General features: G+C 37.5%; 1 protein-coding gene across 1 annotated transcript in view; it reads right to left on the reverse strand.

Moving 5' to 3' along the window:
- Positions 1 to 11465: 11465 nt before the first annotated feature.
- LOC109418463 (uncharacterized) overlaps positions 11466 to 16407 on the reverse strand; it is a 55165-nt gene continuing 50223 nt past the window's right edge. Inside the window, 5 exon segments of the mRNA XM_062851982.1 lie at positions 11466 to 13000; positions 14603 to 14776; positions 14850 to 14904; positions 14907 to 15012; positions 15172 to 15273. Of these exon segments, the coding sequence (XP_062707966.1) occupies positions 11599 to 13000; positions 14603 to 14776; positions 14850 to 14904; positions 14907 to 15012; positions 15172 to 15273 (1839 nt within the window). The 3' untranslated portion in view covers positions 11466 to 11598.

Consider the following 16407-nt stretch of genomic DNA (forward strand, 5'->3'; position numbering starts at 1 on the left):
GTTCTAATTAAATCGAATTATATTTCATGAAATAGGTAATGAAATTTAAACTTAAACATGCACTTTTCTGAAGTGTTGCGGTGCACTTGTCATGGCTTCGTGGTGCACCAAGTGCACCGCGGTGCACGATCTGAAAACCGCTGCTGTGATTGAAGACAATATTGAGATGAAGACTGCTTGAAATCTTAGAAGAATAAAGCTACAAATATGATTGATCAACTATTTAGCACGTATAATCGGCATTAGCATCCCATTGTGTGTTTTTGTTGTCATCTGCGAGAGAACTTGCAACATTATTGTCATGCATTCTATCACATGACTTCGATCAGGATCAATATTCTCGTACGTATTCAAATATGAATCATCATTTGCAGTTTTGCAGTTGCAGTTCCATTGCATATGCAAACGCAGTCACAGATAGTGTCGGCTCAACAACATCACGTCGAAGAATGTAACCGTGTCCGCTGAAGAATCCAGTGCGTAACCTACATGATAGAGCACCGGATGCAGGGTATTGGTGGCATAGGTTAACTTATTAAGCATGTGGTTCCCATTTTCGGGCCCATATAGCCGAGGCGGTAAACGCACGGGTATTCAGCATGACCATGCTGAGGGTAACGGGTTCGATTCCCGGTCGGTCCAGGATCTTTTCGTAAAGGAAATTTCCTTGACTTCCTTGGGCATAGAGTATCTTCGTGCCTGCCACACGATATACACATGCAAAATGGTCATTGGCAGAGGAAACTCTCAGTTAATAACTGTGGAAGTGCTCATAGAACACTAAGCTGAGAAGCAGGCTTTGTCCCAGTGAGAACGTTACGCCAAGAAGAGGAGAAGAGGAAGAGAGGAGGTTCCCATTTTCATCCTAAGAAAAACAAAAGGTTGAAGCTCTGCGCTGTTTGTTTTGTTTCTTATTTCTTATAGGGTATCGGGATGCTTCGTTGGCATAGTCCCCTCGTTCGGCCTATCTTAACGTTAACCAAAAACTCAAACAAACACGCCGAACTGGATATCGGAAAAGCTTTGCGCCAAACACCTGTAACATTTCGTTTCAATTTTAGCCCTTTGGAGTATTAAAATTGTATGAAAATGTCAGTTTGTTTAGCTTTTGTAGACGCCTTGATTCTTCGGCTTAGTGGGTAGTCTATACACATGATCATAAATGGCATGATTCTGGAATATTTCGAATTGCCTTTTCAATAACCGAACATTTGATGCGACGGTCAAAGATGCTATTTTGAATTTGTATGTTTCTTTTTAACGAATAATAACTATTTTACAAATTACATGTGGGCCGAATATTGAGGACATTTTTTTCACTATGTAGGGTCTGGGACCATTTGGGCAGGAGCACCTATTTTGGGCACTTGCTGCTATAACTCAGTCAATTGCAAACCGATTGACTTCAATTTTTGAACAGAGCTAGATACTGCGCCTTGCTAATCGTTTTTCAAAAATCAAGTCAATCGGTTCAAAATTTACTGAGTTATAGCAGCAAGTGCCCAAAATAGGTGCTCCTGCCCAAATGGTCCCAGACCCTACCCAAATCTTGGCCCATCAGTAAAGTGACGTCAAAAACACCGATAAAGTGACGCCAACAACATTGCTTGCGTAAGAACCAGAAAGAACGAACAGAAAGATAGATTTTGTGTGCGGTGACTGTAAAAATATAACACAATAATCGGGTTGCATTGTATTCGTTACTAAAAAAGAAAGAACTTTAGTTTAAGTGATTTATTTATAGTTTTTTGAAAATTTGACTCCGAAAATGTAATTTGAAAGCATGATTGGTGAACAAACAGAGATAATACCTCAGCAGAAATATTGAAAAAATGAGATAATAAGTGGTTCTAGTGCATGGAAAGCAATAGGCCAACGTTGTATCTACTAATAGGCCAATTTATGTACCATAGACCAACGTTGCATACCATCACATCCAATCTTTTCAACTTAGTTAAGTAAATTCTTGAATATTTACGTTCGTTTACTTTTAATTGGTGAAACATGCATTGCCTTGAGTGCGTAATAGGGTCAACATATTATTTCTAGTGCTATTAATTCATGAGTTATGGTCACAATTGTCAAGGCGGTTTGCAAATTAGGCCAAGGAATGATCCATATACCCTATATAAATATTTGTCAGAAGTGAGCACGCGTGAATACAAAATAAAAACGAAATCAATCGGTGCCGTAATCGCTTGTTTTCGAAAAGGATGAATTTGGGAGCGTAAGATTACTTATGGCAGTCATACCCTATTTTTGATTAGCAGTTTTGCGCAAGCCAATGTTGCGGAAAAATAGAAAAAATCCAATGGGGTAGCAGTGGTTAAAACGCCTGAGTTGATGAATGCAGTTTAATCTATAAAATCACGTATTCCAGCCACCTACATATAAGCCACCTCTAGTGTGTTTGCGGATGGAAATTTTCACTGAAAGTGATAGAACTCAGATTAAGACACCACTTTCGGATGAAATGTGCAATAATAAATAAATAAATAAATAAAACTGGAAAATGTTTGTAAATACCCAATAACTCATAGAAGGAATCACCCAACGGGGAACCTTGAAACTCTTACCCGCTTGCGACTCCACCGTTGGAACTGATGTTTGCTCCGGCCGAGTGTTTCCACCGAACTGGCGCCAACCACTGAGTTGTGTTGCAAACATAATCAACTTGTCTGTCTGGCCTGACAGGTAGCAAGGATAAGGCGGGTATGCACCATATAATAAAGGACAAGCTTGGTATACACCTCACATTCTCCTTCTTCTCTAAAAAAAAAGCATTCTACACTAAAATGTGGTTTTCTCGGTAAATCTTTACTCAGTTTTCCAGCTTTGTTAAAAACACCATCAAAAATAACGATACATGACGCCGTTGTCAAAGTAAACAACGCTATAAAATCTGATGTTCTGAAGATATTTCTTCGAATAGGCTCCTAAAGTCCTATCTGGATTCTTGTTTTAAACCACAATATATGGTACAAGAGTACATATTTACTTATTTTTTGACGTTTTTATTAACCGTAGTTGAAAATATATAATTTTCATTTTTTTAGTCTTTTGTCTCGTCCCTAGCTCACAACACATACTTTGAGTGATTTTTTTTCACCGTGTATGTCAGATAGAACATTTTTGAATTCCCAGTGCGAAAAATGTCGAGCTCCGTCACACAAGGTTGACCTCAAGTGTCAAAGTAGAACTATTTACCATTTTACTTATTTCAAATTTTCTCATTATTCCTTTGTTTTTCAAGTTCGAGTAAAGTACAAATCCGATTAGAATACCATGCTTGATCGCATTATTCAATATAAGCGAGATTTCGTCTTTAATTTTAGGACCCTATTGCGATACACAGAATTGTTCTAAGTTATTTATGATTGTTCTAAACATCTCAATGTGTTGTACTGGATTCAGAAAACGCATTTTATTGTTCCATTATTCTGCAAATACAGATAATACTTTTTCAATATCTTTCAAATAGCATCGTCTTTGCTCTTTGCAGCATCGATTATCCTTTCCATCAACCTTCTTACTCATCCATCTAATAAAACAGTTGCATCCAAGGTTGCATCCTATTTCCCCTAACTTACTTCAAATCCGAAACATTCAAACCATGGTTGCAACTATCTTTTTTTATGTATAGGAAGCATATCGAGTGGAAGCAAAAAAAAACATTTTCAGTGTTATATTAACGTAGGCACTTTCATCTGGAACAAGTTGTGATCTTTTCGTCTCTATGCAAAAATGTACGAATTCAAATCGACAGCCTTGTATGGAAATCAAAAAAAATCCACTCTACTGTATTTTTTTTCCTTCACGTTTTCCAACTCAGAGCATGATTCAACATTAAAAATTATCATCTACTGACCGAGTTCAAAAAATGCTGTTACCTAGTGTAATCTTTACGAGCATTCATTACTCGATCGATTAACAGAGACTAGAGTAAGGTTTCGCCTCAACCACCAAAACCACATGCTCACTCTCGCAGATTTTGATGCGCTTGCACCGCTTGCACTTACGGATTTCCTGGCAGCATAAAACCGTGATCGTCGGCACGACGCGATGTCGGGCTTCTTCTTATTTCTGGCCTGCCGACACCGATTGGCAGCAGTTGTAGTTTAACGTCCTATTTCTAGCACTAACCCTAAACACGGACGGTCAGGGAGACATCTACATACACCTGGCACCCTACATCTCGAACCCATCAACACATGGGCCAGGACCTACGGCTTTTTTCCTAACCGAACGAAGGCGTTATCCGATATATTTGTCTCGGAAATACCAATGGTGTCGACTAAGATTGAATCTAGACCAACTAGGGTGAGATGCTTACACTACTTACTAATACACGTTTACCACCACCCGCCGCTAAATTAGATCCCAGCAGAAATCTACACAGAGACATCGGGCATAAAAAGAAGACATCTGGGATACATGTCGGGTCGGATGAGGAATGACATTCAGATCGCTGAAAATTTCGCTTCGCCAGTCCATCTGGCGAACTCCGATTTGATGGAGGCGACGTCAATAACAGTGCATGAATATTGTACGACTTCTACCGAGTTGCACTTTGGGCAACTTTCTTGAATGAATATTGTGCCTTGCAAGGTAAATCTGTGAAACGCGTTTGTCTTCTTCTTTCTCATGAAGTTTCCAAAATATGACCGCACCACTATGAGCACCAGATGGCCAAAAATTCTGCATGCGGCGCTGATATCAAATCCTATTAATATTTGAACCATAGACTAATTTCAAGACCTCGATGTACCAAAGAAAACCATTAAATTTTCTGTGTCCAGTCCGGTACCCAATAAATATTCATTACCGTGTATTTTTTCCCGTGAAAACTGCCTTTTGTGTAAATTATATTAAGCGTGTTACACCGATCTGACAGCTCAGATAGGGACAGGGACTAAACATAAATTACGTGAGTACCGAGGATTGTTCACAATCTGCGAACTTGAATGCGGAAAAAAAATCGCGACCATGACGCCGCTGTTTGAACTATCAAATATACTGTTTAACCTTTTTCTGACAGCTCTGGATGTTACATATAGGTCTTCACATCTATAGGCTTATCAAGCTATCACATACAGTTCAATATCATGCACAAATGTATGTTTAGAGTTTCATACTCATCGGACACCCTCGTTTATTCAATAAATTTTCAGAAGTCATGCCGTCAGCTCAGATCTACAGTAATCATTAAAGCTCATATAATAACAATTTTAAGCATCATCTGTTTTTTTTTGTGATCATCATCATCATCTGTTTGTCTGTGATCACCATCACATTATCTGTTTGTCTGTGATCTCATCATCATCTGTTTGTCTGTGATCAACATCACATTATCTGATTGCCTGTGATCAACATCACATCATCTGTTTGTCTGTGATTTACATCACACATCTGTTTGTCTGTGGTCATCATCACTTCGATCACTGTGATCATCATCATTTCGAATATCAGTCACTGCTCCTACGATTACCGGCCTCTACCGGCACAAATGCAGCTGCTATCTTGCCATTCAGGATGGTTTTCATTACCTGCCCTGTGTTTACGTTCTACCGACCGAGCTTTCACAACGGGCTCCAGCAGTTTCCGTTACTGCTCAGTTATTTTGAAAGCTTAATTTTCAATTGAGATGGTTTTCCTTACTCATCTCTGAAGTGGTCTTCTTTACACACTTCATGGAGTAGTTTTCTTTACTACTCTGAGACGGTTTTCATTACACGTCTCTGGAAAGCGGTTGTCATACACACTTCCCGCAAGCAGTCTTCATTACATACTTGCTAACTGGTGGTTTTCATTACGCACCTCACCAAAAAAAAAACTTTTTGTTGTGATTTCCCACGGTGAGTGATTCCTCCTATTTCTTCTGATTTGTTTATGACCAGCAGCTGGTCAAAAATGCTCCTGGCAGGATCGCCAATGTAAATACCCAATAACTCATAGAAGGAATCACCCAACGGGGAACCTTGAAACTCTTACCCGCTTGCGACTCCACCGTTGGAACTGATGTTTGCTCCGGCCGAGTGTTTCCACCGAACTGGCGCCAACCACTGAGTTGTGTTGCAAACATAATCAACTTGTCTGTCTGGCCTGACAGGTAGCAAGGATAAGGCGGGTATGCACCATATAATAAAGGACAAGCTTGGTATACACCTCACAATGTTAAGAAAGCCATGGAAAGCACAAAAAAAACAATAAATCACATTCCCAGCACTCATATTTCTTGTTTAACAGATAAATTATTTACAAGCAAATACCATTTGGCCCAAAGAATACTCCTGTAAGTAAGCATCCAGCACATAATTTGTCAATTCATTTCATAAGATAGCCAAAATAAATGAACTGCAACAAACCTGTAAGGGTAACTGGGGGTAAGACGCCCACGTTGCGGAAGTGTCCAATTTTAACCACGAAACACTTCATAATATAAGCTTTTTTGACACAAATATGATGTACCAACATGTTTTCTTCCAAACGGAAGAATGTTTTACTACTCACAAATTCATATTTGAATAGTTTGATTTTCAGCATTTTAGTTTTAATGCAGGGTGAAACGCGCCATTAGCTACAGCTAACGCCAGGATGCCAAATTGAGCACATAGGGTGACAATGGGTATTATCGGCAGGTTTGTTCTCTTCGTCATGGGGGGTTTTTGTTAGCCAAATTGCCTGAAACTTGGCCAAATAATTCAGCTTAGTTGGGAAGGATTTGAGACCAACTCTTAGTTCAATTGGTTTCAAAAAAAAAACCCCTAAGACGAAGAGAACAAAACGGTCGAGAATAGGTAATTTCCCCTATATTTGCGTGCGCGGTGAGTATTGTGTTGTTCTTTGCAGAGAAGAACATTAATCAAGACAATTAGATGATCGGCATTGAACCACAAAAACCACACAACAATTGGTGAGATCTTTCCAATATTATTTATTTATAAATAATTCTACTTCAGTATATATAACTGCATATAAGTTGAAAATTCGCTATTTTCAGCTTCCTTTCATCTATTGAAAGCTGCTTCAGTTCTGGGCTCTTTCTAAGTTGATGAAGGGATTTATAAATGCTTGCAAGGACTTGGCCAGGTGTGTTGAGCTGAGTGAATCTATGACATTGTGGATAGTAGCGACATCAGCAATGTCAATGGATATATTCAACTTTGCAACTCCATCCAAGATTTGTGCAAGTATTCATGCTATGCTATGCTATGCTATATACTTGAGTGCGCGGTTTATTGTCAAGTTTAATTTCTCGTGAATGGTATACAGTCACTACATTATGTACCACCTGTAATTATGGATCAATTCTATTTAAATTGAATAGTGAGCTGATTTATCAATACTTACGACCAAATGACCCAAGGATATGTGATGAGTGAACTTATTTACAATTTGGTTCCAATTTGTGTTCTACATGATTTATGCCAAAATTTGGATTCAAATTGCTATTTTAATGTAATCAACTAGAGGTGGGCGTGACGTTTTACCCCACACATGCCGCATAAGTTTGGACCCATGTAAACAATTTATAAGGGTCAAATTCGATACTTTTTTCCCCTGGAACACAAATAATGGAAGTGTGCAAAACAATTTGTGAGGACAGCGAGAAGAAATTTCATTTAAAATCTGTAAAAAAGTGCAAATATTTGACAGCCCAAAATTATATCAAAAGTTACAAAAAGCATTTTTTGGAGTTTTTGTACAATTTTTCTGGTAAAAGTATGTAAACTCAAATGTCAAGAAGAGTTTTTATTCTTGTTTTAACGATTCCAGTTGAAAAAAAAGTGTAAAAAAGTGGTTTCAATAAAACATGGGTGGTGCATCTTGCCCCCTAAGGAGCGTCCATAATTGACGTGGCATTTTAGGGGCGAGGAGGAAGTCTGGGATTGTGTGACGAGTCATGTATTAGGTATGGGGAAATATGCGACGTGGGGGTAGAATGGAATGAAAACACAGCTAAAAATGTTACGTAATTTATGAACGTTCCCCTATGGGCGTTATGGCCGCAGTTCATCTAGCCTCTTAGGGTGGAGAAAAATTCCAGACAAAGCCTATGGTCCAAACAAATTTTCGAAAATTTGTATGAACAAAAGTCTACGAGAGGCTGGAGGGGCTGACAAAGTCAACAACCAGTCTGCGTAGTTTGTGAACAGCGCCTTTCTAAATTAATGATAGAACTTCGGCTGCTTCATGCATCTTGGCGATTGACGATTGGCTTTGATTTATCGGTGAATTTGAAAATTATTTCAAAATTAAACTTCCCATTAAGTTCCCATTCACTTTATTTTCCTTTTCAAATTCCTTATTTAAACTCTACTTTGGATAACTTACAAAACATCTCGTTTGGTGATAAGGATTTAAAATTATATACAGTTATTTTATGGTTCCAACTTGTATTTTGCATAAAATATGCCAACATTCGAACCTAAACGCCATGCTAAACGCTTATTTTGCAATTATGTAAGGTTGGGCATTTTACCCCACACTTGCTGCAGAAATTTGAACCCAGGTAGAAGCTTTGTGGGATCAAAGTTTATACCTTTCCCGCATGAACCACAAATAATGTAAGTAAACTATACGATTTATGGTGATAGCGAGGAAATGTTGATTTTTTAAAATGTTAAACAATACAAAAGTTTGTCAAACCAAACCAGAATTTCATTAAAAGTAACCAAAATCAATTTTTAGTGATGCCTAGGTAAAAATATGAAAATTTAAATGTTAGGTAGCATTTTGATGCTTATGTTATATATTGCAGTTGCAAAAAGTGTTCCAAGTTGCGTGGTTTATCTAATACAAGGGTGACGCCTCTCACCCCCTATGGGCGTATTGGCCGCAGTTCCTCTAACGTGAGAAACAGAAACTGATTCCCCTTCAATCAAGCCATTGCAACGATGTATTAAGCAAAAGCCTTTTCATTGAATGCTGAATTCAGCTACAACAGCTAAGTCTCAAACCAATGCAGTTCCTGCCTTGACCACCAGGGCTGTCGGTTTAAGCAAAAAAAAAAACACACCAGGTGGTGCTAGAGTTCTACACTGAGTGAAATCAGCTCCTAAATTTCAAAGATAATCTTCTATGATTCGATCAACGTCACTAAATTTAAATCCGAGATTATCACTATCATTGTGATTTCAGTTGACAGTAAATAATGAGCCTTTCAGTTACCTAACATAGGCAAAACTACTGGGGGTGCCAGGCACCCCCTAGAATTTGAATACATTGTTGTAAGATATGGGGCGATGAATGATGGATGGATGAACTAATGAATATTTATTCGTAGTGCACCCCCTGGCAAGAATCCGTAGTTTAGCCCATGTTACCTAGTGGGAAAAATGTAATGAATAATACATATATGTATTTTACTCAGCAACAAAGACGGTAACAGTAACGAATGAATGTTACGATGCAATATCGACATAGCGTTCAGTATTGTTATAATCTTAAAAGTATTAACACTGTTATTTGGAACTTATTACACAATTTGTAGCTCGTTTCACACAATCAGAACGAAAACCATTTCAGTCTTATCCATTTTCGTGTCATTTTCATTAAAGGAATATATTTGGCAAACAATTTTACTTGGTTTTCTTTAGAATACGTTTTATCGCGAATATTGAGCCAATAGCCTGTACTGTAAATCTGGTTGATCAGCGGGAGGAAGTTGGAGTCCACGTCCTTCAACCGCTGAGGACGCTACAATTCTGTTTCAATGGAAGAACTTTTGACATAAATCGATTGTATGAATATTTTCGAAGAATTGTGAAGGTTCTTATGCCAATTGTGACAGATTTTTCATAAACATATCGATTTTATTGAATGTGTATTAAAACTCGGTGAAAAAAATGTTTTTCAAAAAATCGCGTCCCATTCACACATTGTACTTCAGGTAATCACTAATTTTTATTTATTCATTTTGGGTTTATTAGACATAGCTCTTAGGGGTTTAATGTGGCTCATTCTGTAACATTATTTTATTTGTAACATACAAATTAAACCAGTTGTAAGAATTAAAAAAAGTTATGTATGTAGATTCGGCTTCATCAAATTCAGTTTTTTCATTCATTTTCCAATCTTAAAATGTAAAATCATTGGTTGATTAACTTCACCCCAGATATAAAGTTTTCATATTTGGCCATTTCAATATTTTTTACAAAATATAGCAGTATCTTGTAAGAAATTCGTTGTATCTTTAAATTCCGTGTTGTATCTTTAAATTCCACACTTTAATACTTTATCTTTGCCAGATAACTTTATTTCGACTAACCCTTGTAGTTTTTCTCAATGGGTATCTGACACTGAGGAAGATTACGAGTGGTATAGTCTAAATACGCGTATCTGTCAAAAGATAAGCACTAGACGGCGGAAAAAAGGTTTCAACACTGATTGCATTCATTCGAATTAAGTTAGTACTTATTAACAAAACTGATTGTACAGTATCGTAAGCCGAGATCAAGTTGATCTCCAGGCCGGAATTTATCAGTCGACTTTTCTTTAGATTATGTATTTTTCAAATAGTTTACTTACAAGTACCGTGCTGCTGGGATCAGATACTAAACGACATTTTCAATGGATCTATTCAAAGTAGGCCCTATCTAAAGGAACGCTTCTATTTAATATTGACCCGATGATCAATTTGACCCCGGTTTACCATAGAAACCCATTTTAAATTGTGTAAAAACAAAAAAAAATATGTACGTTCTCGGAAAAAAAAAATTTGAGATTAAGGGTAAATTAAAAAAATGTAGAAAAAAGACTCAACGTAGACAATCGCTCATTAGCTGTAGAGTGTAGAAATTTGTTTTGTCCCAGAGAGCGAGGAAAGGTGCTCAAGCACACTAGCGTGCGCAGATTTTGTTTTCTTCTCCCTCATTCTAGATAAGCAGGAGAAGGAACACGATGAAAGATGGCGCAATTGTCCCTTTTCCATCATTCTTTTTCTCGTATATGTTAGGAGAGTAAGAAAAAGGAAAAAGCTGTGCACGATTACATAGACAAATGGGCCATGATATACGAGGAAAATCCTGGAACCTGAGAACCAGGAGTGACATTATTTTATTCATACACGTCACTTACATCGATAATGTTTAAAATGTATAAGTCTTGTTCCACCCATTCTACTAAAGATTCAATGTATAATCCAGATAATCATGAATTCCTGCAGGATTTATTAGAACGCTGACATGGCTGCTTTAACGATTACATGGAGTTTAGAATTAGTATAAGTTAAAATACATAGAAATAAAAATAAAAATAAAAACATTACATATGTGTTACAGGCCGGCATTGATAACGGCAAGGAAAATATAGAAGTACCGAGCTAATTGTAACATGCTCTAAATTACTGTGTATGTATAGATAAGACTTGACTAGTATGAAACTGTATAAAATAAAGAATTGATTAGTGTTGTAGCGCAGGCTCAATAATCTGTGGAGTTCGGATTGATGATCAATACACAATATCGATGATGCTATTCCTTGTATTTTAAATATTATCAAAATATACATTATCGAAAAGCTTTCTAGCGTGCTAACAAACACACCCTAAGAAAATTGCTTTCAGTACGTAAGTTGTAAATTTCGATGGCAAACATTTCAAATATACTTTTGTCGACCAAGGGAAGCGGTTTGAAGAGGAACACTGTTCTCGATATACTGTGAGGATACATCTGAGCTCTTTCCACTGCGATGAGACCGTTTCATACCGCGTTTTTTGTCACCATTAGGGTCAATCATGATCCCTTCCACGGTTTGGAGGCTTTGTGCTCGCTGCAGAGACAGCCGAAGAGGTTTCTTTGGTGGGGCTGGTCTCATTATTCTCATTGGACCAGATGGTTCGGAGGCGTATTGTTCATTGTTGTCGCTCTCAAAATCGAGACTTTTGACGCTTCTCATTTCTCGCCGTGAGCTGGACTCGCTAGGAAGAGTTAATTTTCGCCTGTCAGATGCTCCTCCGTTGAGATATTCAACGCTTCGTGCATGAGATCTATGGTAATGAAGATGTCGTCGATCCGGATCACCATCCAAATCGTTCACACTCCTTTGTAATTTGGATCCATATTGTTGCATATACCTTTCACGCTCTAACCGCCGTGCTTCGCGTTCTCGTTTGTCACGCTCTTTCTTTTGATAATATTGTATTGTGCTGTTGCTCATATCGCTGTTGATCGAAATTTTCGAAGAAGACATGGAATTCCTGAGGTTGTGTTTAAGCACATTTCCACTTGTTAGTTCTCCATTGATTTTATCACATTCTTTTATAATAGTTGTCGTAGTTACATGACCGTGATGTGTCTTTGGACTTTCGCTGTTTGGAGGAGTTTTTGAGGGTTTTCCGTCTATGATTGTTGTAACAAACGAACCTCTTTGGTAGATTTGTGGCTTGTTATCGGGGGGCGTTGAAGGTGGTGAGGTGATGCTAATCGATGTAACATGTGCTCCTCCATTCCCGTTAATGATACTGGCTTGAGAGCTTCCACTATCGGTGTTATTGTCTCTTGATGCAAGTAACTCTTTGACCTGATCTTCTAAGTACGATATTCGATGTTTCAGTCGAACATTATCAGCTTGTGATTGCTGCAATTGCTGTTGCGAAAACGGTAAAGATTTTTTCCTCAAAATAACCATCTCACATTTTCCAGACGTGCTCATCAGTTTCTGCAACTCTTCTCGTGTCCTACCGGGGACAATCTTACCATTCACTTCAATGATTCGATCGCCACGGTTGAGGCCTTCCCCTTCTAAAGCCCAATCGATCCAGAAACCGGGAAAGTCTGTTTTCATACTGGCATTCCACCGGCCTGGCGTAGCTTTCACGGCATGCAGCGTTAAATTAATCCCCGATTGAAGCATTCCGTAGAGAGAATTCGATTCTGGTTTCGATTTATCTAACCTAGCCTGAAGTGCTCTAGCTTCTTCTACTAGTGACAGTAGCTGTAGTTCTTCTCGCCCCAAAGCGTATTCCAACTCAGCCTGGCGGATTCGAATGTCGATGTTGCTGAAAATATATGAATGAAGTAGAAATTAGTATTTTTTTAAGTAAACTAGATTTATTTCTTAACAGATATAAATATTTAGACTGGGTCAACAAAGTCCATTTTTCGGAACAAATATTTTTCGATTCCTTTTAGCGTCCAAAACAACTGTGCAAAATTTCGGAGCGGTTGGTTGCTTCCCCGTATTCCGCATTGCGATTGAAATTTGTATGGAATTTAGTATGGGAATACGTGCTTTTTTGCATTTTTCTCATAATTAATTTTTTTTTTCGTCTAAAACGATGTAACTAATGACGTTGAAGTATAGCCTAGAATATGCCGAAAAACTTTGCCGAAGAACGCAAAGTGATCCGACACTTGTGAAAAAAGTTATAACGTACAGATTGCCCGGTGGTGCTTAATATTTAACATGTAAAGGAATAACATCAACAATAAAATCTCAATTTTTAGTCCTAGTTACCAGACGAATAACTTTTTTCACAAGCGTCGGATCACTTTGTGGTCCTCGGCAAAGTTCTTCGTCATATCCTAGGCTATACTTTAACTTCATTAGTTACATGGTATTAGTTTAAAGAATTCAACTTATGAGTAAAATGCAAAAAAAGTACGTTTTCCCATACTAATTTCCATACAAATTTCAATCGCAATGCGGAATACGGGGACGCAACCAATCGCTCTCAAATTTTGCACAGTTGTTTTGGGCGCTAATATAGATTGAGAAAGCTTTGTTCCGGGTTGATACAATCAAATTTAAAGTTTCTCCATACAACGTTGACCCACTCTAATAAATATGCTTCCAAGACATAGATGTTTCGACAAAAATAGTTAGATTAAGAGAACTTATGAAGATTAAAGGAAACAATTACTACTGACAGACTTAACAGTGGTTTTGATAACATTATTGCTAATCCGATTTTTGTGATCTCATGAATTAATGTAACAAATTGTATTATAACAATAAAATACCAATTTCCACAGGAAAGAAAATGAGACGCTGAACTACTTATTAATATTATAATTATAATTAAATTATAAAATAAAATATAAATTGAAATTGCATTTGTCTAGTATGAACTTTTGTATTTTTTATGTTCAAAGCATGATAAACAAATAAAGCGTTCATTGCAATAATAGAACAGGACATGACATGCAGGTGAAGACAAAACGTTTGGGACAGGCAAAATTTGCAGTATTGATAAACATGTTCAACTAGCTGTAACTTTTTATACAGTACGGCATACCTCTCAGAAAGTTGAATGTAAAAACGATTATATTCTTTCCAATATTACCAAAGAATAAGCCAAAAGTGCAAATAAGTTATAAAATTAAATTTATTTTTTGTTTATTTGCATTACCGAAACATCACCTAATTCCAGTCACTTTATTTTGCTTCCTAATTCCGTTACCCCCTTTTTGTTTTGCATGGTAGGAACGGAATTAAGATCTAAAAAAAGTGATTAGAGTTTGGTAATTTCGCGGTACCTTCTGGTGACTTAAATATGTCCTGAATATAAAGAATCAACCAAATTCTTGAAACTAATTGTAAAATGCATGAAATGAAATGAACAAAATAAAGGATACTTAAATTTTCAAACTTTACTTACTCAGTGATATCCAACTTTTCCAACGCACTTTTCAGGTTCCGTATCGCCACCTTCTTGTTCTCAGCGTCCGATCGCAGTTTGGAAAGCTTCTGCTCTGCGGCTGGTCGTTCCTCGTCGTCGAATGCTGGTCCTGTTGGTCGAGGTAGTTTACCCAACCCGAGTTGCAATCGCAAGCTACAAAACAATTGATAAGATTATTCGGCAATATCTGCCATATAGAGATCTTCATCAGCATAAAGATGCATACTTTTGTATAACTGCTTCACGGTCCTGTAGAGCAGACCGCATTTCCCTGCCGGGGCGGAGTCTGGCCGCGGTGACGACCGAGCCGAAAGGGAGCCTCCGCCGAGTGATGAACCTTTTCTCCTTCGTGGCGTCGCACTACTCAGCGAGACTTCTATGCTTGCCATCTGAAAATAGGAAGGCAGGAAAGTACAATGTAAATGGCACAGAAACGCTCTAATGAATATCGCCAGAATAATTTCAAGCGAAGTTTATTGTGGTTGCTGAACTGGAGTAACCTTTCGTTGTCTTATTCGTGTGTGACCAGCAAGCATGACATGACGTACCTTTGCTTCCAGTGTTTCCAGCTGAGCCACCCTCGGTGGCTGATGCGGGTGTAGTTGCTGTAATTGTTGGTGGTTTGCTTTTCCTTGGGGTGACAGAACGGTCTGAAAAATAAAAAAATAATATTGGTTGTTTAAGATGTTTTTGTAAGTATGACGCGAAAAAGAATACTGAAGTGTTCATGTCACATGTGAAGATGTGATTTTTAAACATAAAAAGTCACATCTTCACATCTTCACACAACGTTGGCATATTTTTGCCTGACAGAAATTATTTTTTTCTTGAATGTGTGAAAATAAATACATAGTGTAAATGTCCATTTATTTATTATTATTTATTTATTATTAAGTGTACATGTACATTCATCGGAATAATTGTCCTAGTGAATATTTCTAAAACTATATGTAACCCCGAGCAGAAGGGCATACCTTACAAATACTATGCAAAGAGCAACATGTGCTCTAATACCTAAAATTGTTATTGCTGAGTTATTCTACAAAATGTTATGAGAACATCACAATAACAGATGGAGGTATTTGAGCAGAGTTTGGTATTGATGAAGTATTTGTTAGTTTAGCAGTGAAAATAACCGAAGAACAGGATTTGCTATTACATAATGAAGTCATCGAACAAATGAAACATTTAATAACAAGAAATGTTATTAGTTTGCTACTCAATATTTTTGGGATAACAAATACAGCACTTGAAGTTTTAGGTATGCATTCATTATTGAAATAAGAAGACTTGTTATTTTCTAGGTGTTATTTATACAATATTATGGTATTCGTTTTTGTTATTTTGCCTCTTATTCCCACCTAATGAAGGGCATATCATGGTATGGTAGTATTTAAGATAAATACTTTAATATGTTATTCTCTTGTTATTTTCTTCTGCTCGGGACATGAGGACAAAAAATGACTAACGTGTATGTAATGCCATTATCTTGTTCTTAAAACTAGTCGTCGAAGCGTTATAATTGAAGAACTGCTGAACACGACAGAGCTCGGTAATCATAGCTGGAATAGGAGCATTAATTCCGTAATTTGTTCTATGAAGGCCGAAACGCAGAAGTGTTTGATTGCGTAAACTTCTCAAAGGAAGGTGTGGAAAGGTACTTGAGAAAGTAGAGAAGGAGAATCGATTTCGCCTTTTAAAAGCTTCGCAACGAATACACCCGTCTTCAGTGTTCAAGTGTGTCCATGTTCAGCAGTCGGCGGCGATCCTGATATGCGGTAGAT

This window comes from Aedes albopictus, chromosome 2, assembly GCF_035046485.1.
Source record: "Aedes albopictus strain Foshan chromosome 2, AalbF5, whole genome shotgun sequence".
Taxonomy (NCBI): Eukaryota; Metazoa; Arthropoda; class Insecta; order Diptera; family Culicidae; genus Aedes; species Aedes albopictus.